General features: G+C 41.3%; 1 protein-coding gene across 8 annotated transcripts in view; it reads right to left on the bottom strand.

The window, feature by feature from the left end:
- Nucleotides 1–19,945, bottom strand: part of arhgef1 (Rho guanine nucleotide exchange factor (GEF) 1) — a 55,081-nt gene that overhangs the window by 4,252 nt on the left and 30,884 nt on the right. For 4 of the 8 annotated variants that reach the window (XM_079691255.1, XM_079691254.1, XM_079691251.1 and 1 more), the window contains exons 8-30: nt 19,783–19,812; nt 17,590–17,701; nt 17,357–17,432; nt 16,429–16,458; nt 15,828–16,028; nt 14,659–14,800; nt 12,854–12,865; nt 11,874–12,023; nt 8,705–8,892; nt 7,363–7,509; nt 6,796–6,881; nt 6,349–6,474; nt 5,905–6,019; nt 4,764–4,864; nt 4,535–4,609; nt 4,374–4,449; nt 2,694–2,861; nt 2,517–2,604; nt 2,332–2,433; nt 1,977–2,029; nt 1,731–1,874; nt 1,502–1,621; nt 173–360 (exon numbers count right to left, since the gene is read on the bottom strand). In XM_079691255.1, coding sequence (XP_079547381.1) covers nt 173–360; nt 1,502–1,621; nt 1,731–1,874; nt 1,977–2,029; nt 2,332–2,433; nt 2,517–2,604; nt 2,694–2,861; nt 4,374–4,449; nt 4,535–4,609; nt 4,764–4,864; nt 5,905–6,019; nt 6,349–6,474; nt 6,796–6,881; nt 7,363–7,509; nt 8,705–8,892; nt 11,874–12,023; nt 12,854–12,865; nt 14,659–14,800; nt 15,828–16,028; nt 16,429–16,458; nt 17,357–17,432; nt 17,590–17,701; nt 19,783–19,812 — 2,530 coding nt within the window. Of the gene's footprint in view, nt 1–172; nt 361–1,501; nt 1,622–1,730; nt 1,875–1,976; nt 2,030–2,331; nt 2,434–2,516; nt 2,605–2,693; nt 2,862–4,373; nt 4,450–4,534; nt 4,610–4,763; nt 4,865–5,904; nt 6,020–6,348; nt 6,475–6,795; nt 6,882–7,362; nt 7,510–8,704; nt 8,893–11,873; nt 12,024–12,853; nt 12,866–14,658; nt 14,801–15,827; nt 16,029–16,428; nt 16,459–17,356; nt 17,433–17,589; nt 17,702–19,782; nt 19,813–19,900 lie in introns of all 8 variants that reach the window. The other 4 variants (XM_079691257.1, XM_079691252.1, XM_079691253.1 and 1 more) reach the window with 4 other exon arrangements.

Here is a 19,945-nt window from a genome sequence, read left to right as displayed (position 1 = left end):
CCAAAGTATAGCGCGGCTCGCTCCTTACTTAAGTTATCCTCAGTGAAACCCTCGATGCCCAACTGTGTGTCTCTTTCCAGTCGGCCCCCATCTTCTGTTATGCGTCTCATCTTCATCTGCCCCTGTCATACTCCCAGCGTTTCTCTATATTCTCATCTCTGCCTCCAATCACCTGTAGTCTCGTTAGCTGTTTCTCCAGGCTGTGGAGCCTCCTGCAGACCTCCTCCATCCTCTCCTGGGACAGCACCAGGGGGGCGGTGATGCTCCTCTCCTCCTCGCCCTTCGTCCCGGCACCTTTTTTTCCAAAAGAGTCACCGTTCTCCTTTTCCTCCGCTCCCCTGTCCGAGGCCTGGCTTTCTTCTGTGGATTCAAAGACTTAATTAAGATGACTTTTAAATGGCATGATTACATGGCTTAGTTGAATACTCTATTCTGATTGGTCCATTCAGAACACGTGACACGTTGTTAATCCAGAACAGACAGACCGCTGTCAAGGACTTATTGACCGTTGTTAAGGACTTATTGACCGTTGTTAAGGACGCTCAAATCTGCAGAAAGAAGTTTGGTCGATTTAACTGTATACAGGTTGGCCGAAAAGCAAACTGCATGCTACGCGTCGGGCGCCTGATCTGCCTGTCGGGTATTCTTTCCCCATAATGACCGCCTCGCTGCACATTATCCCTTACCTCAATTCTTTAAAAGAAAACAGAGCGTCTTTCCTAAACTCCTTATATTTATAGCGTGTCTGTCTTGTTGTGGCGAAATGGTCTCATCTTTGATTCTGCCATTATACAAAACAATTATTTGTGCGAATGCAAACGAGCACTATTCATGATCTCTTTGTACGCGGCCAATTCCAGGCAGGTTTGAAAAAAAGGTTTGTTTATTTTGTTTTGTTCATAATGGAGAAGGGGAAGAGAAACTTAGAAGTCTGAGCAATTATAGAGACAATCAAGGATGAATCCTACACAGCAAAACATTTCACATGATGCTTGGAATGGACTTTTTTTTTTTTTACAAATAACCAATCTCACATCTCTCATTAAATAGGAAATTGTCAAATAGGAAAGAAAATGTAACAACGACACTTTGAGAAGCGGTGCATGGTTACTGACAACAAACAGATAACATGTCAAACGAATGAGCTTGATGAGTAACATCATTTACATCGGGGGAATGCAGATGATTCATTCAGCACACTAATAATGCAGAAATGAACACGGTGTTTCAATTATTATTATTATTATTACATTCTCAATTTGTTTATTTCATCCATTTTATAGGGCTGCTCCCTTTTGATGATTTATAAGATTTGTTTTCTATAAGTCATGTTTTATTGAATTTTTACACGATTCTTTGTGGAGGGACTTAGCCAAAGTTTTGATTTCATGACGTTGTTGGTTCACTTTTACTAAACTTCTCACTTTGACTTGTTGCCAGAAGTTGAATGACTGTATTTTCCACATTGTTAAACCTCCTTTTTTAAAAACTCCAAACCTACCTGTGGACTGGCAGTTATCCGTTTCCTGCCTCTCTGATTGCTCCTCTCCGTTTTCCTCGTCGGGCTGCGAGTCTTCTGAAAGGCTGATGCTGCCGACCAGCAGCCTTTTCAGCGACATGACTAACAGGAGACACATTTAGCGGTTTCATTAAAAAGACAGACACGCTGCTATGGAAGAAAGCACAGACAGTTATATAAAAATCATCTATAGAAGAAGACCCTCATTCACCTTCATCCAAAGCACTGTTGGCCATCTTCTCCTGATCGCTGTTGGAGTGGCCTATCAAGTCGAAGCCTTTGTCTGACAGGAAATCAATCAGCCTGTGCCTCGGGTCCGCAGACTTGTCATCCGTCAAGCTGTCCTTATCTCGATCTGCAGAGAGACACAAGGCTTAGCGCCGGCTCCAGATTTCAGAAATGTGTAACAATAACAAATTTGTGCGTTTTTGTATTAAGTGTTCGGCTGCGCTCTCACCGCTGCTGCTTTTTAAACCTCCGTTCTCAGTCGGGCTCAAAGGGGCAGTCAGCCTGACGGAGGGAAAATGACAAAAGAAATGAGATATTTTGAGATGGGTGAACTTTGGCAGGCGGTGAATACAACTTGCTCTTTGGACAGACGTACACACACACACACACACACACACACACACACACACACACACACACACACACACACACACACACACACACACACACACACACACACACACACACACACACACACACACACACACACACACACACACACACACACACACACACACACACACACACACACACACACACACACACACACACACACACACACACACACACAGAGAGATACATACATGGAGGGACTCAAGGGAGGTAATACACTTCCTAAAGCAGGCGCCAACCTCGCTCCACTCTTCTTCAGATCATCCACTGCTGTTTTAATCACATCCGTCCACCTGTAAACACACATCAAACCAATGTTATGATTCCCCCTCTGAAACAAACATGATTAATGTGTGTGTTTCTAACGGAACCTTACATTTTCCTCTCTCCTATAGACTGTGCCACCAGTTCATAGATCTGAGCACCGCTGTCCCAGGTAAATATCACATAGAAGGCCTTCCGATCTAAAAAGGAAAAGCCAATGAAAGGTTGATCTCACACTGGAAGTGCAGTATTTGAGTGTGAGACTGCTGTAGTGTGGTGTGTGGCTCACCTGTGGCCACCTCACGCAGGAAGACTGAGTCCAGCTTGATGATGGGGCTCAGCATCTGCTTGCCCTCCTGCACAGCGATGTTGCTCTTGCTCTGACATTTGAGGACCATCTTGTCGTCCTGCCGCTGGAGGAGCACCAGCAGATCCCCGAGCAACACACACTGCACCTCTGAGAGGAGGAGGAGGAGGAGGAGGAGGAAGACGAGGACGAGGGAAAGGATAGCAAACAACAGGGAGGAAATAAAAGTGAAAAAAGGAACGTTTTCTGCTGTCCGCTTAAAAGTCAGCTATTATTCAAAAATCCACTTGTTCATGTATTTTCTACATAAACACGTGTCCCCTCTGTGTAAAGAGATTCTGGAAGTTTCAGGAAAAGAAGATTTAACCAGCAGCAGCTCATTTGCATGTAAAGCTACAGACAGAGAATCAGCACTCTGGAAACAGGGCTGAAACAGAGGGGATTATGGGTAATGCTGCAATGATCTGTTTGGTGTTTGGAGCCAAACACTTCAGAGACATGTTCTGTATATATCTGAGACCTATAATATATGGATGAAAAATAGTATAATCGGGGACTTTTAAGAAATGTCTCACAGGTAATTGTTTACATGTATGCTTCATTACTTTCGATTGTTCTTTTCAGATATTTATATGTATTTCTTAATGTAGTTAGGACCAATTCCACATCCAGTTTATTAAGCATATTGCCTTGATTGACTTTAGACCTTTGATGCGGTTGCTAGTGGAGCCTCGCAGATGGGGGTGCTGCAGCCCCCTCAGCAACCCATCTGTTTGTCATTACTGGTGTCATTTCCTGGTTGCTAACTAACGCCATTGTAACAAATAATCACTGATGTTCCGCTGTAACGGTGGTGGACTCATCAGAACAGAGAGGGCGAGCTGACCAATCAGAGCACAGTGGGCTCACAGGGAGGGGGGGGGGGGGCAGGAGCTCCAACAAGCGAGATGCTGAATGAAAAACCGATGTGAGTTTGGAAAATTGCACAATGTAAATCTATTCTAGTAGACCTCAACAATGGAATTATGATCAGTAGAAATGGCCATGACACGGGACCTTTAATGTTTTATAACTTTTTTTTACGTGTTTAGTTGCTGGTTTAAGGTTATTTTAGTTTTCTGTGTGTATTAAATATGTGTTCTGCTTTTCATGTGAAAGCAATATGTTGCAACGTACTAATGTGTGAGCATCTGTTGATCCAGGCTGTGTGCATTTGCCAATAAAGGAATAAATAAAGTTGAACTAAATTTGATTGAACTGGGGATAGGTTATTTAACTGAACCTGATATTTAAAAAAAGGAAGTCATGGGTAAAAATAAGTTAAAAAAAAAAAAACCCACACTGCAGCTGGGTTTCCTTTGATAGCAATCCTTTATCTACACATTTAAAAAAGAGGAATTGAAAACCGAAATATTCAAAATAAAACTTTGCTCAAAGTGTGTCGCTTAAAATCAGATAAGCGGAACATCTATGTGGATTTTAAATGAATAAACATCATTATTATTAATTAAGCTTAGTATGACTGGCTTAATAAAGTGTTAAACTTCATCATATTCACATTTAAGAGTCTTTAAAGAATGTTTGCCCCTTTTTCTGCAGCAGAACTGATAATCCCACGAAGGTTTCATGCTTTAAATACGTAAACAAGCAAAGTATATTTACCAATTGCCTTCTCCTTTGTGACTTTCCAGGTCACCAGGCCTTCATAAAGCATCTTCTTCTGAGTCAGGTCGATGCTCTAGAAGAGCCAGTGGGAGACTAATGAGAATATTTCCAGCAAAAAAGGTCAAAATCTGTAAAGTTGAACAGTGTATACACGTTACCTTATATTCTGTGTACAGCTCATTACTGGGTTTGAGCCCCGATGTGTCCAGTCTGCGCTGGTAGTCCTTCAAATTCTGGAGACAGAGAGAAAAGGTCAGAAAGAGGACAGACATCACAGAAACAGACAAGCAGAGACATTAAGACGTCTCAAAATGAATTCACTAGACTTCAATTGGTGCTCAATCACCACATAGCGGTGTGTTGAGTGATGGAGTGTGTGTTTCTCACCAATAGGTTCTCCATCTCTTTGACCTCGTCGTTGACATGGTTGAGGATCTTTCTGCAGCACTCTGCGCTCTGCTGGATCCTCTCCTTCTCTGTCAGGTCCTCTGGGGAGAGACAGGGAAAAAACAAAAGGTGAGGAAAATACAGCTTTCACAGCAGAGCCCAAACTAAAGCCATAAATCACGAGAGGACACAGAGAACCTGGGACGGACAGTAATCGATTGTTTAAATGTTTTGCTGCCGTGCTTAAGTTAGTCCGCATTTATCCTTTGTTCTTCTGATACACGTCGGCATTACTCTTAATCTGCACTTCCACACAAACAGATAGGTCATCCTATAGCTGTCATAACATATATAAACCCATGCATTAGTTTGCACGTTCTACATGAACACAAGACATGGAGTTATGAAAGGATCATTATCCGTCACTTTTAACTCGTATTATTCACCTTTTCCCTCTTTTGTAAAACCAAAAAAGGCAAATGGCAAACACAGAGCAGCGTTAGGATATATTCCATGAAACTATACAACAACATTGATTATACTGTGCTTCAAACACCTTTAATATATATGGATGCTATTGTACATTGTTGAGGAGAACTGCTTTTAGGTGACATTGGTCTTGGTCGGTCTAGTATAAAAAAAAAAAAAGTCCAGTACAATTTTCAGAAAAATGTATCGTAACAATAGAAAGCATAATATTGTAAAAAAACATTTAGTAATGTGTCCACTCCTTAACGCATTTTATTAATAAGCATAATTAAGCTGCATAACTATCATTATGCTCTCAGCTCTCAGAGCCCAATTATGCTGACATCACAGGAATGGATGTGCTGGCACCTGTGCATTTAGCAACTTGGGCACACACACACACACACACACACACACACACACACACACACACACACACACACACACACACACACACACACACACACACACACACACACACACACACACACACACACACACACACACACACACACACACACACACACACACACACACACACACACACACACACACACACACACACACACACACACACACACACACACACACACACACACACACACACACACACACACACACACACACACACACACACACACACACACACACACACACACACACACACACACACCTGTGTTCTTGGCAATATTCTCCAGCAGCAGCGGGTATTTGGTCAGTCTCTGCATCTCTATGGGAATGATGTCCTTCAGCTGCAGCCTGCGGCACTGGGGCTTACTCTCTGCCTCCTGGGGAAAGAAAGAAAGAAAGAAAGAAAGAAAGAAAGAAAGAAAGAAAGAAAGAAAGAAACACACACACACACATTCAGAATGAGTTTATATAATATGTGCAGATATCTGACCCCTAACATGTCCATGCATCTGTGGGAACATCCATGTGTGTTTATTTCTGTTAATCCTTTAAGAGTCAGTTTGTGTGTGTGTTTGTACGTGTGTGTGTGTGTGTGTGTGTGTGTGTGTGTGTGTGTGTGTGTGTGTGTGTGTGTGTGTGTGTGTGTGTGTGTGTGTGTGTGTGTGTGTGTGTGTGTGTTTGTATATATATATGTGTGTGTGTCTACCAGTATGAAGGAGTTGAAGCGTGGCTCTTTCTTCTGTCTGCTCTTGATCTGGTCCAAGGCCCACGACTGGTGACTGCAGAAGCGGGCTGTCAATTTCTGGAACCATTCCCCCTCCGTACCTCCGAACTGAAAAAACAAAACACACACGCATGAAATTACACTGTTTTGTGAAAGCCAGAAGTAATAAAACGAGGGGAATGAATAGATGGGCAGATGGAGAAAGAGCTGGAAGGGTACTGAGTACAGATTGTGATAAAGCTGCAGCCAATATTTTGCTTTCATACATAAATAGCATTTGAACATTTAGAAGCATAGAATCGGCACAACTAATGTAAAGTTATGTGGAAATGAAATTAAATCTGCACTTATCCGTTGGAGTTTTCCCTAAAAGCAACAAACACAGACGGAGAAAAAGGGGAAAGAGAGATAGAGTCATTCAGTACTCACTCTGTTGAGCACTGTGGTGCTGATGTGTTTCACTATGAAGTGATCTTCCTGACATCGAAGTTTGGTCAGGCTCTCCAGGAAGTTATCTGGATTCACAGACAGAGAAAAACAAATCAATTATTTACATTTAACCAACTGTTAAACATGAATCACGCTATGTTACATTTACTAAGTACATTAGTCATTCAATATGTATTTATTAGTTTGTTATATCTTGGTCAGCTTTGTTTTAATCTCTATTTCTTTGTCTTCATAAGTCAATTTGAGATCAGCCAAATTCAAATGTGCACTCATACCTTACCAACAATTCTGAAGGAAACATTTAATACTGATTTATTCTTCACTTTCCAACTCTTATATTCTGTAATGCTGTACATCTAGCTACCTTTATCACTGGCAACAAGTACACAAAACAAGCAGCTTCACACTCGAGGTGCTAATTTACATTCACTGCATACAGGTTTGCTTTTTGCCTGGGAGAAGAACTCTAGCTTCCTGGTGTGTATGTCTGACTCAGGGAGGATGGGAACACAAATGAGAAAAGGCCTCTTCTTCAGCAGCACTCACAGTGCATTTCAATGATCTCATCCAGATTGGGGAAGATGGCGGAGAGATCGGTGTAGGTCAGGAGCTCCTCTCTCGCCAAAGGCCTGTAGAAGATCATCTGGAGGACACTCAGCATCCGCACATGGGCGTGCTCAGTTGCAAACAACTCTGAAGGGGAGAGGGAGTTTGCACAACACAAGAGAAAACATAAAATAGGGATTGCCATAATACTGCAACCATATATCTGTACAGCTGTTTTATTCAATTAAATGAAATTCAAATATATTTATACAGCCCAATATGACAAATCACATTTATCTCAGAGGGCTTCACAAATCAACAAACATGAATGATGATGTAAAAACAACAAACATATCTGAGAATATAGTAAAATGAGAAGATAAATGTGAAATAAAATACCAATGAGTGGGTACATAGCACAATGACACAAATACAGTTAGAATACAATCATTACAATTCCATAAAACGAAAGCTCTATGAGGATGTTTAAAGTGGACCTACCATGCTATATTTGAATAATATATTGTAGGGCCATACCTATATAAAACATGTCTGAGAAGTTTTTTTTTCAAAATACCAAACAGATCATGCATTTTAGCCATGCCTCATTTCGCCCTATTTGCTCTTTTTTAGCCCTGTTTTTGCAACGGCTGAATCTGAGAGAAGTCTTCTTCGCTGCTCTTGTGGCAGACTACAGCGCCACCTACAGGCCTGGCATATATACTACAGCGTCTCCAGCGCTTTCGAACGGCAATGGCCGTGGCTGTCTCCTCCTGATAGGTGGAGAGTTGCCCATATAGGCGGAGCTCCTCGTTTCTGACGTCAGAGATATTTCGAATCTGGATCAGTCTTTATCAGATCCGTTGCAGCCCCGTTTTTAGAGATTTGGGTATGGAGGAAAATAGAGGGGGTTGTGTTTTCTGACACTTGGTCAGTCCCCTGGGACACCGGGGACACATATTCATGTATAAAAGACGTACTACAAAAGTGCATTTTGCATGATAGGTCCCCTTTAAATCAGAATCAGGATACCTTTATTAGACAGCTTAATGTTACATATGTTAAATATGTGACATGCATTAAAAAAAAAGTACTAACTTATGATATAATAACAAATAAAAAAGTTACATAATTTCAAAAAAATACACATCCTGTAACAGTTCTTAGGATTTAGCAGCCAGGTATATATTACACAAAAGGGAGTTTAAACCAGTCCTAAGTGTACGCTGTACTAAAGAGGAAAGTCTTCAGCCTACTCTTGGATGTGTGGACGCTGCCTGCCTCACTAATCAACACTGGAGGCTGGTTCCATTAGTATTGTCATCATCTCTCCTCTCCTCACCATTAATGACCTCCTGCCGTTTGGTCTCCTTCTTGCTGAGGCTGGACAGAGCTTCAGGAGGGGCTAGCTCCCTCCAGTTGGGCGGGTCCTGCTCGAACTCCAGGAGGCGGGGCTCCAGCTCCTCCAGCTGGGGGGATGGGCTGGTGGGGGAGTGGCAGCCCTCAGGGGGGAGAACTGGGCCATCGAAACTAAGGAAGGAAAAGGAGAACGGTTAATTTCACTGCTACAATACAATTCAAGTGATTGAACACACACTCTGGTGTCACTAGTGGAGGTTGCTAACCCTAAACAATAGCTGGTTTCCTTTCTAAAAAGGCACACCAGGTATGTGTTACGCTAGATAATATAGGGAAATGATATTAATCGCCAAAATATCTGTCAGATAAACTATGCACCATTGTTTTTGTTGTTATGTTTCCTGTAGCTCAGTTTAGCTTACATCAACAGCTGCTAGTAGTTGCATGTTAGGATCAATATTACAAAATCGCAAAGCTATTTACCTATTATAATGACAACATGTGAGGATTTAGGCTAAATAAAATGGGAGATTTTAATTACTACTTGTATGCTCCGAGTAAAAAATGGAAAAGTGCAAATGCCTGTAGGTTATCTGTTGCCCAGCTATGGTCTTATTATCTTTGTATTGATTCATAACTTTCAATCACACCACTTTAAATTGAAGTGTTTCTGTTTCCGGCTTCTCCTCCCCTTGTTCACTTCTGGGCATTATTTGCACAAACACACTCTGGACCTCCATGATGAAAAAGCAGCTTTCATCGCAAAGGTTGATTAAGAATAGCACAAAGATATATTGAAATCTCTGACTTAACTGGACCCCTGTTTTCTTACTCTGTCTGTTGTACTGTTTCATGATGTTCCCCTCTGACAAATGACCGTGTACTAGGGCTGCTCAATTAATCATATTTTAATCGCGATTACGATTATGGCTTGCAACGATTACGAAAACAACGTAATCGAAATAAAACCATTATTTTTTTATTATTACTTTTTTTTTTTTTTATATAATTTTTTTTTTTTTTTTATAATTTTTTTTTTTTTTTTCAGTTGAATTATCCTTAAATTTCAGGGTAATCAACTGTTAAAAACATACTGTTCACATTTTTTTCTCCAATAAATGGATGTTTTCAAAGTCAATGAATAATCGCATTTAATAATCGCAATTACAATATTGACCCAAATAATCGAGATTATGATTTTTGCCATAATCGAGCAGCCCTACCGTGTTGTCGATCTACAGTCAATTATCAGGTAGTTAACTAACCCTTAATAAAAGGCTAAAACACTTCATGCTTACTTAATGATCAACACTGAGCTCACTCAATAATCGTTCCCCTAAAGAGCGACATCACTGACCTTTCACTGTTTAACTGTTACTCACTATCCGTCGGTGCATTCAGAGGTCAGCAGTGAATAATGAGTCAAGCCGTCACATTGATTCCTGAACGTTTTGTCGGCAGGAGGCAATGGGCATTTGCCCTTTCAAAATCATTCAGTGTAGATATCCTCAAAAAGGGATCTACCTATTTGTTCTGAATGAGTTTGTCCCATAGACTGTATAAAGGTTAGTCGACTCTTTATTACCAATGATTCTGTTTCACTTGTTTCTGATTCTTTTAAGAGCATACACATGTATTTATATTTTATAACAATACCCAGTATCTTATTGCTGTATTTATTTTATATTCAGATTTTTCTTTTATCTTATCCCAGGGTTCATACACTTTTTCACCAATGATTTTCAAATAAGATAAAATAAGATGGACTTTTATTAATCCCTCGAGGGGAAATTGTTTCTCTGCATTTGACCCATCCTAGTGTTAGGAGCAGTGTGCTGCCATTTTGAACGGCGCCCGGGGAGCAGTGTAGGGAACGGTGCCTTGCTCAGGGACACCTCGGTAGCACTTGGTCTTGCCGGGACTTGAACTGGTGACCTTCCAGTTGCCAAACTCCCTATCGACTTCGCCACCACCGCCCCAAATGACTTCTCCATGACCTTTACCTAATTTTCCATGACCAAAAACATGACTCTTTCTCAGCGGTACCACTGGAAATGGTTTATTTTAACATGGAACAGGAAAATAAGGTCTGAAACATGTTGTGCCTATCTAATCTACCTAATACCTACAAATCAAATACTATTTTCTACACGCTAAAGCAAATAAAATCTCTCACCAGCAAAATACCTCGACAGTTAAAACAGGAAATTATTGTTTTCCATAACTTTGCCAGGGCCTGGAATTTGTATTTTGAATTTCCCTGACTTTTCCAGGTTTTCAATGACCGTAAGAACCCTGTTATCCCATATTACATGTTTATTAGGGTGGTCCTTAAAATTGAAAGTGGGAAAGTCTAAGCTCCAACCCCCAGAATTCATTCTATTAGTCAAGAAAACTCTCCTGGTGAATGTTTTCTTGACTAACAGAATGCATTCTGGGGGTTGGAGCTTAGACTTTCCCACTTTCATTTTAAGGACCACTCTACGTGAGGCTAAACTTCAAGGTTGATGAGGGAGGGGTAAATGTTGTTGGAATTTGAATACAATTCACCAGGAGACTTTTCTTGACTATCATAACGAATTCCGGTAGTTGGAGCTTAAAATAAATGAATTCGAAAATGTACATGGCACTAAGGACCACCCTAATGTTTATACAGTTTATGCGCCAGGAACTCAATATATTGGCACATTTTATTTATCTTTAATTATAAATGTTACACTCTCATTGTGTATGTCCATAGATCTAATGGCACATTAATACTTGTTATTTTTATATAATACATTCTATTTTACTTGCCTTTTTTTACTCTAAAATCGATCAACTGTCATGAAAAAACAATTTCCCCCTGAAATGATTAAAATGTCTGATTCTAGTTCACTTATTTCTACACTTCCCTTCAACCAGGGGGTGACTTGCAACCTTCTCTTGCACTATTTTACTGCTAGCACTATTTCTATTTGGTTTTATGTCTTAAGTTTATTGTGTGTGGGAATTCCGATTGAAATTGCTCAAACTACCCTAAAGCTATTTGACAAAAAAGCCTTTCAATTCTGAATATTAAAACGGCTGCTGTCATTCTGTTTTCGACAGTCTGTCCCTGCTGTGCACCTCTCAATCAGAGAGGCATTAAGAGGGGGGTTTGTCCATCTTACAGATGGAGGTGGTGGGGGATGAGCATGACAGGTGTAGGCGGCTGCAGGTCCACATCGCTACGGGAACGGGACTGTTTGGCCCGGGAAGAGCCCCGACGACGAGAGGGGTGCCGGTCCACACGGGCACTCTCACTACGAGCCACTTTCCTACTGTAGGGAGGGAGAGGGGGGGGAGGGGGAGGCATTAAGGGAGAGGGGAGGAGGAATTGGGATAGGAGAAGAAGTTGGTGAGGAGTTTAAGAGAGGACAAATGGATACGAAGAAAAAAGGAGAAGAGGCCACAGGAAGGACAAGGAGAGAACAAGAACAACAATATGGAAAGGCAAAGAAGATGCCATAGAATGGAAGAAGGAGGAATCAAAAGTGAAACAAATAGAAAATATCAAAGTCATATGCATTCAGTGTGCACAGACATTTGTGTTAATCATGAGGGTAAAGAGGAGGAAACATTATTTTAGGTACAGCCAAAGAAGATTTACACAAAAAAGAGATGTTGATAATGGAGAAAGAAAAAAATCATATCAATAAAAGATAGAAAAGAGAGAAGATGAGTGACAAATGAATATGCATGAAATATGACATGCATATACTGGATAGAGTATGCTTCATATACTGTAGGCATGGCAGGACTGCATTACCAACACTTTCTACATGAGTAACACTGAACTAAGTACAAGAGTATGTTAGGAAGGAAGCCATGCCTTGCTTTGACATAATAACTGTACTAGGCGTTCCTTTAACTGGTCACTCATATTAACATTCCTCCACACCGTGCATTCACATCCACTACAAATAATCCAACTGATCTCAACAATCAAGCTTACTCCGATTCCTTCACACGTCGATACTTGCCACTTAGTGTGTTTATGTTGTGTATCAGGAGTGCATGCATGTATGTGTTGTTGTTTTTAGTCTGTAAGTGTGTTCTGTATAAGGCCTGAAGCGTGTCCATGTGACTCAGTCAAGGCGCTGAAACCCACCTTGTCTTGCGTCTGTAAAAACACGGGACACCACATCGTTACACAGCCGCCTCTCACAACCTCTTATCACAGCAGCAACCATAACATGCACACCCCAACATCATGTACTAAACTGGTTGTAACCTCTGTCAGTAGTAGCATGCCAAATGCGACGCCGAAGCCCCCCGGCAAAACATGTAACCGCACACACTGTGGAGACAAGCAGGACAAAGGACGGGCCCTGGCCACGACAGACGGAGACACCTTGGAAAGCACACGGGCGAGCAATACAAACAAGTTAGTGTCGATGTCGGACTACACTGAACAAAAATATAAATGCAACACTTTTATTTTTGCTCCCATTTTTCATGAGATGAACTCAAAGATCTAAAACATTTTCTACATACACAAAATAACCATTTCTCTCAAATATTGTTCAGAAATCTGAAAAAATCTGTGATAGTGAGCACTTCTCCTTTGCCGAGATAATCCATCCCACCTCACAGGTGTGGCATATCAAGATGCTGATTAGACAGCATAATTATTGCACAGGTGTGCCTTAGGCTGGCCACAATAAAAGGCCACTCTGAATTGTGCAGTTTTGCTTTATTGGGGGGGTCTGGGGGGGTCTGAAAACCAGTCAGGTTTAACCCTAACCCTAACCCTAGCATGTCACCCACTGACACATTAAAAAATGTGTTAGGGTTTAACCCTAACCCTAATTAACATGTCAGTGGGTGACATGTTAGGGTTAGGGTTAAACCTGACTGGTTTTCGGACCCCCCCAGACCCCCCCAATAAAGCAAAACTGCACAATTCAGAGTGGCCTTTTATTGTGGCCAGCCTAAGGCACACCTGTGCAATAATCATGCTGTCTAATCAGCATCTTGATATGCCACACCTGTGAGGTGGGATGGATTATCTCGGCAAAGGAGAAGTGCTCACTATCACAGATTTCTTCAGATTTGTGAACAATATTTGAGAGAAATGGTTATTTTGTGTATGTAGAAAATGTTTTAGATCTTTGAGTTCATCTCATGAAAAATGGGACACACAAAAGTGTTGCGTTTCTATTTTTGTTCAGTGCATTAACTGAATGGCAGCAAGGTGTGAAGATTAGCTACCTTGTCTTAAATCTTGCTGTCGACTTATACGTCAATCTTAACTTGTTTTTTTGTTTATTTGTGCAAAGCTTTAGACAAAATACAGTTTGATATCTAAAATGGCAGACCTTTCACTGGATAGAAAGCTGCAACAAAGAAAGCCTCATCTGTAGTCAAGGCTATATAATCCGTTATAAAGTCGAGAAGAAATCACCAGACAAACCTGAAGTGGGATCTGCACAGACAATGCCTTTATATGCAACAACGAAGCTCTGTTGTAAACATGAGGAGATGCACAACAGGACGCACACAGAAACAGGACAGAGGTGTTAGGGAAGAGAGCAGACGTGCCATGATGAGGAGAAAAGAGGGGAGAGGGCATGAGGGAGAGGGAAGGCAGAGGAAGGGAACATGGGGTCCGAGTCCACCTGGCGAGGGTCCTTCTCACACCTGCAGGCTCTGTTAGCTAGCGGGCAACAGGCAGCACGACAAAAAGCACACGGCAGGGACAGACTGCTGCGGGAGTTTTACCACGCTCCCTCAGCACGAGCACACGGGGTCACCCCCCCCCCCCCCCCCACCCCTTCGGTATTATATGTCTTTACAGTCTTTACACCTTCCAGTCTCATTATCTGATCTTTTAACCTGTTGTTATGTTATGAGACCCTACACTGCAGTTAGACCCCCCCCCCTCCCCCTGGATGCTATCACCACCCTCCTCACCTTTCTTTCTCCACATTATCCTCTGTGGAAGTGTCCATGGGGGAGAGGGGCTCCCCGACTGTCAGCCCTCCCCCGAGCCCGACAGGGGACACGTCCCCCCCATCCGACTGGCATGGAGGCTCTAAGCGATTGCTTGAGAGACCTGGGAGGTAAGAAAAGGAGGCGAGAAAACACAAGAGTTTGTTCTTTTGTCTATTAAGTGAAAATATGTATGTCTTCAATATCTGTTTAGATTATTTTTTTACTTGTAAAAAGTTTGTAACTAATTAAATAATATGTAATGTATAATTTAAGATGATGGCTTTTCGTCATAACCCTGAGAGACTGTCAATGTATTTTTCAGTAGAATAATGAAAGGCATTTGTAAATATGAAGTAGGATAACGTTCTTATTTGGTTTTATTATATATTTATTGTCTTTGTATTACATTTTTTCTCTAGCACACTGATATATGTCTATTTCTGTGAGGCTACATTGCTTTCATTTCATTCTTTTGGTCACTTAAAATGTAATTGTCTTAGGTTTTAACATTTTTTTTATTTCGACATTTCTGTTTTTTTACATTTCAATATTTGTACATGACAAACAAATTCCTATTTCCATACCTCAAAGATGATACCATGCATTCCTGACATACTCTTTATGTGCAGAAACATAATATTCATTAAAACAGTTGAGTGTGCCATCGGGCAAGTCATAGACTTTTTTTAATGTTCATTTTTATGATAAACGGTCAGCGACTAATAAACTAAAACATTTTAAGAAAGCCGGTCTAACCGAATACTCTAAATGAAATGATGCATTAGGTGCATGCTAACAATTCAAGCTAAAATAATGAACATGGTTATTATTATTATTATACATATGTTATACATGTGAGCATTATCGGGAGAATGTTAGCATAGGATTTTTATGCTGCTTTGGACAGTTTTGCACTAATGTGAATTTCTCAAAGATATATATTTGATTTTGTATTCGGGATTGTGGGAAACGGTATTTGGATCTCTGTGTCTGTTCAAACAAACTGAACGATTGACATAAAGTTGACTTTGACTTGATGTGCCATTATACAGCCCTATTATTGACTTTAGTCTTGCTCCTCAAATGATCAGCTAATTATACAAAATGAAATCAACACATACAACACAGTCTAGTCAAAGCAGGCTTACCGTCCCCATGAGAAGACTCAGGGTTGTTGATGATGCTGACGTTGTTGCCTGACCCATCATTGACCTCCAGCCCAGGCAGGGAGGAGGGGCTTCCAGTGGAAACAGACTTCCTGCTGGGGGCTGAAGGCATTGCAGAGTCAGTCACGGACCCTCTGCCGGGACCCAGACCCTTACGCTCCGGATTCACCTTCTCCTTTTCCGCTGAAGAGAGAGGAGGAGGGCGACAGGTTTAACAGAGCTGTACCAAAAGAGGAATGATGAACCAAAAGCACGTCAGTGAGTGAGAAAGGGTTTTTGTGAGACAGACAAACAAACAGGATGAGTATGGTGCAATCAGGCCTCTGTGGTAAATGAGAGGGTTAGTTCAGAGAAACACCCACAACCCTGGAGACGAGATACGTGCGCCATGCGGGAGGTTTTTTCTGGTGATTACAAAAATAACAAGACAGCTAACTCGTCAAACAACCACCCTGAAACACAGACTCATCTACACAGTACCCCACCCAGGACTCCCAGGTTTAATTTGGGACATGCAGACGCAGATGGGTTGATTAGTAGGGATGTGACCATCCTACAGATACAAGTTCTGGACGTTTAGTACCTTCAGCCTCCGTTTTAGGTTTGACTTCAGCTGTAACAGGAAAGAAGGTCAGGACAATGTTCTCAAATCCAATATCCAAATTCAAAGATAAAACATATATTTATTTCAAAGGCCAGTGATACATACTTTTAAATGTTACTCAATTTGAAATATTACACACAAAAAATGTAACAGTATCAGTGGGGAGCCGTGACTTTTATACCTAGGCCCTCTGACTCCCATCCCTTCCCTCGAAAAAAAAGAAGAGTTATTACGTCACAGCGTATACTTCAGCGGAATATAAAAACAACGGCCCGGGGTGCAAAACGCATCAATGAAAGCGACCCTCTACCACACAAAACAACACCTGTAAATAACCCAACTTGTGTTCTTTGAAATTGAAAAGGATATTGCATTGTGTTTGTTACTTTCGTTGCAGTTGTGTGTCTTAAGTGTAATTTGGCATGCTTTTATTTTGAAGGCGAGTTTACGCTGTTGACAGGAAGTTGTTGTTGCTATGGAAACAAGAAAAGCTTCACAGCGGGCGGAACTTGTCATAAATTCCGCGGTAATAACACCCACCCATTTAGAGGGAAGATATGATTGGTCAATTGTACTGTCATTTGACATTACTCTCTCGTTCAGTTACTATAGCTGGGCCCTCTGTGAATTTACACCAATCAGCTCCGATCTTCACCTCGCAGAGAGGAGCTTCTTTCATTTAACCCTTCACATTCAAACAGAAAATCAACAGGCAGATTCGAAGGATTTATTTCTTTGGTAATGTTATTTTAATACAACTAAATCAAGTTATGTTGGTAAAACTAATGAAAAATATAACTAAAACTATATTTTTTTTCTAGAGGGCCCTGACGGCTCGCCACTGAACAGTACAATATAGCTCATTGTGTGATGTCTCTTCAATAAGACACCAAAAGCAGATACTTACTGTTGCCTGCGATCCAGCTGGGGATCCCCGGAAACACTCCTCTGGGTTTAGCCTTTGAGGATTCATCCCTCTTGTTCTGGAAAGACAATAAGTAAAATGTCAGGGCTCCAGAAACACAAACGCTTCCCCAAGCGGGCCGTATGAGGACAGGGGAGTGCATGTATTGTCCGCTTAATCTGGTTTCACTGACAGAAAGGAGATGTTATTATTCCACAGAGTTGATTTTATTTTACCTTTACCAGTTTACTCCTGAAGAAACCTCCTCTGGACTTCTTACTGTCCACTGCTCTGGTTTTCACCCCGAGGTGCTTCATGTAGTAGGCCACCGCTGAGAAGATGGATTGGCTAGGGAGGAGATAGAGAAAGGTATTCATTGTTAGACCCAATACATTGTTTTTTGCTAAATTGTAACTTTTTGGCAAGATGTTTTATTTGATTATCATAAAAGATATTGTAATTCATGGTTATGCAATTCTCATAGATGTGTACATTCCTTTATACATGGAGAAATAGTGTTGTTTTACTTTATGTAAATATATAGTTAAATGGATAAAGTTTGAAAAATAAACAATAACAGAAATAACAAACAATAATAATAATAATAAATACATAAAATATATGCCACTATGAGAATATAGAAAAGCAAAACAACTTAAACTAAATAAGTGGTATAATAAATCTTTGAATTATAAGAAGATAAAGAAAATACAAAAAAAAGTTCAAAAGGAGAAAATTAACAAAAAACGTATTAATTGTTTTTCAACTACTATATTTCACACTAAAGCTAAAACGTATATTTGCATAGTTTCTCGTGTCACTGATGCAACAAATGGAAAAGTGCAGCTTGTTAGGAAGAAAATGAGATCCTCGAATGGGGGAGAGGGATGAGGCAAACTGAAGAGCTCCAGACAGGGAGGAGTGGGACTTAAAACGAGTGGGGAGGAGAGAAAAGTGAGGAGTTGGGAGGGAAAAGGACTGAGGGGGGAGCGTTTGGGGATCTGCGCTCAACAAAAGCACAGTCTCAGTTTTACAGAGCAGGATGAATACCGTGGGTGTGTCTCAATGTCGAGTAAAGCTGCTCCAGAGCCACTATTTCAAGCATACTATGTCATCGAGTGCCGCCGAAGGACTGTTCCCCATTCAATTTGAATGGGGTGACGTCACGCTTCGCCGAACTGCATTGTGGGGAGCGTAGCTACGCGTTGCTCGCGTCAAAAGTTGAACCATGTTCAACTTTTGAAGCTTCGATGGAAGCGTCAGCCAATCAAATCCCGTTTATGAAAATCTGCCAGTACAACTGCTAGCCAATCAAACCGCGTGTATGCTGTGAGCAGTGAATCACCCGGTGCTGTATGATCAGTCTCTGTTCATCTACCGGGATACAAACCGGAGGAGCCAGGCATGGAGGGAGGTGGCGGAGATAGTGGGTGAAACTGGTAGGTTTTTGCCTGTTTGGGGACTTTATATCCAGTGTACCTCGTTTAAACATTGAATGGGCAGCTAGCAGGCATAGACAGTATATATAGCTAGCATGGAATGCTAGCATTTTGCTTTGTATGTCGGGGGCGGGAGATTCATGTGATTGGTTGTTGGTCGCGTTGCTCGCGTTGACTCCCCAAGCTTCAGACACGCCCACCGCCAAGCGTCAACGCACGCTGCTGTGTGGACGCTCTGTTACGGCCCGTCCACAAACTGCCGAACTGCATTGTGGGAGCGTTGCTTCGCTTTGCTCGCGTTGCTCGATTCAAAAGTTGAGCAATGTTCAACTTTTGAAGCTTCGGCGGAAGCGTCAGCCAATCAAATCATATGCCAGTAGAAGCTCTAGCCAATCAAACCGTGTGCTTGTGTGTCCGGGGCGGGAGATTAATGTGATTGGTTGTTGGTCGAGTTTCAGACAAGCTCACCGGCAAGCTTCAACGCACGCCGCCGTGTGGACGCTGCGTAAGCCTGTTCCAAAATTCTTCGTTTTCCGAGGCTAGGAAGGATTCTTGCCTCGCTTCTGAAGTAAGTGACTCGGAGGGACTTGTCTTACCAAGCAAGCCTCCTCAACATTGAGAAACACCCACTGACTGCAGCATAAATAACTTGTATCACTAAGGACTAGAAGTGTTAAAAGAAAGGCATAAAAAACTAAGAAGTGCATGATATGGTTTAATAATATTACTGTACATGTGACGCATTTATCAAGAAGTAGAAGAATGCATTGTGTTCTTTTTACCAGATAAAGCTTAATGCAGTCACAACGTATTACACAAAGTACACATATATGTATACAAAGGTCATTTTCTCAACAAAGAAAATCAATTGAAATATGTTATAATTAGTTGTTGGTGCCACAGTATGCATTCTTGTGGTTTGACCACGCCCAGGCAGAAATCCAAGCAGAAAACTCATGCAAATATTTCAAACTTAATAAACAAACTTACCACTTTTCTTCGTCCATGACAATTGTAGGTCTGAAATAAAAGAGACACGCGTGATGTTACTTTTATGAAAGTGACAAAAGGAGAAACAGAGTCCCTCATGTTGCAGCATCCCGCTCACCTATTCTTTTTAAGTAGCATGTTTCCTTTCTCTCGCTCGACTGAT

Source organism: Notothenia rossii (assembly GCF_949606895.1).
Source record: "Notothenia rossii genome assembly, chromosome: 7".
Classification (NCBI taxonomy): domain Eukaryota; kingdom Metazoa; phylum Chordata; class Actinopteri; order Perciformes; family Nototheniidae; genus Notothenia; species Notothenia rossii.
Note: the sequence above shows the minus strand (reverse complement) of the source record. Positions and strands in the feature narration are given on the sequence as shown.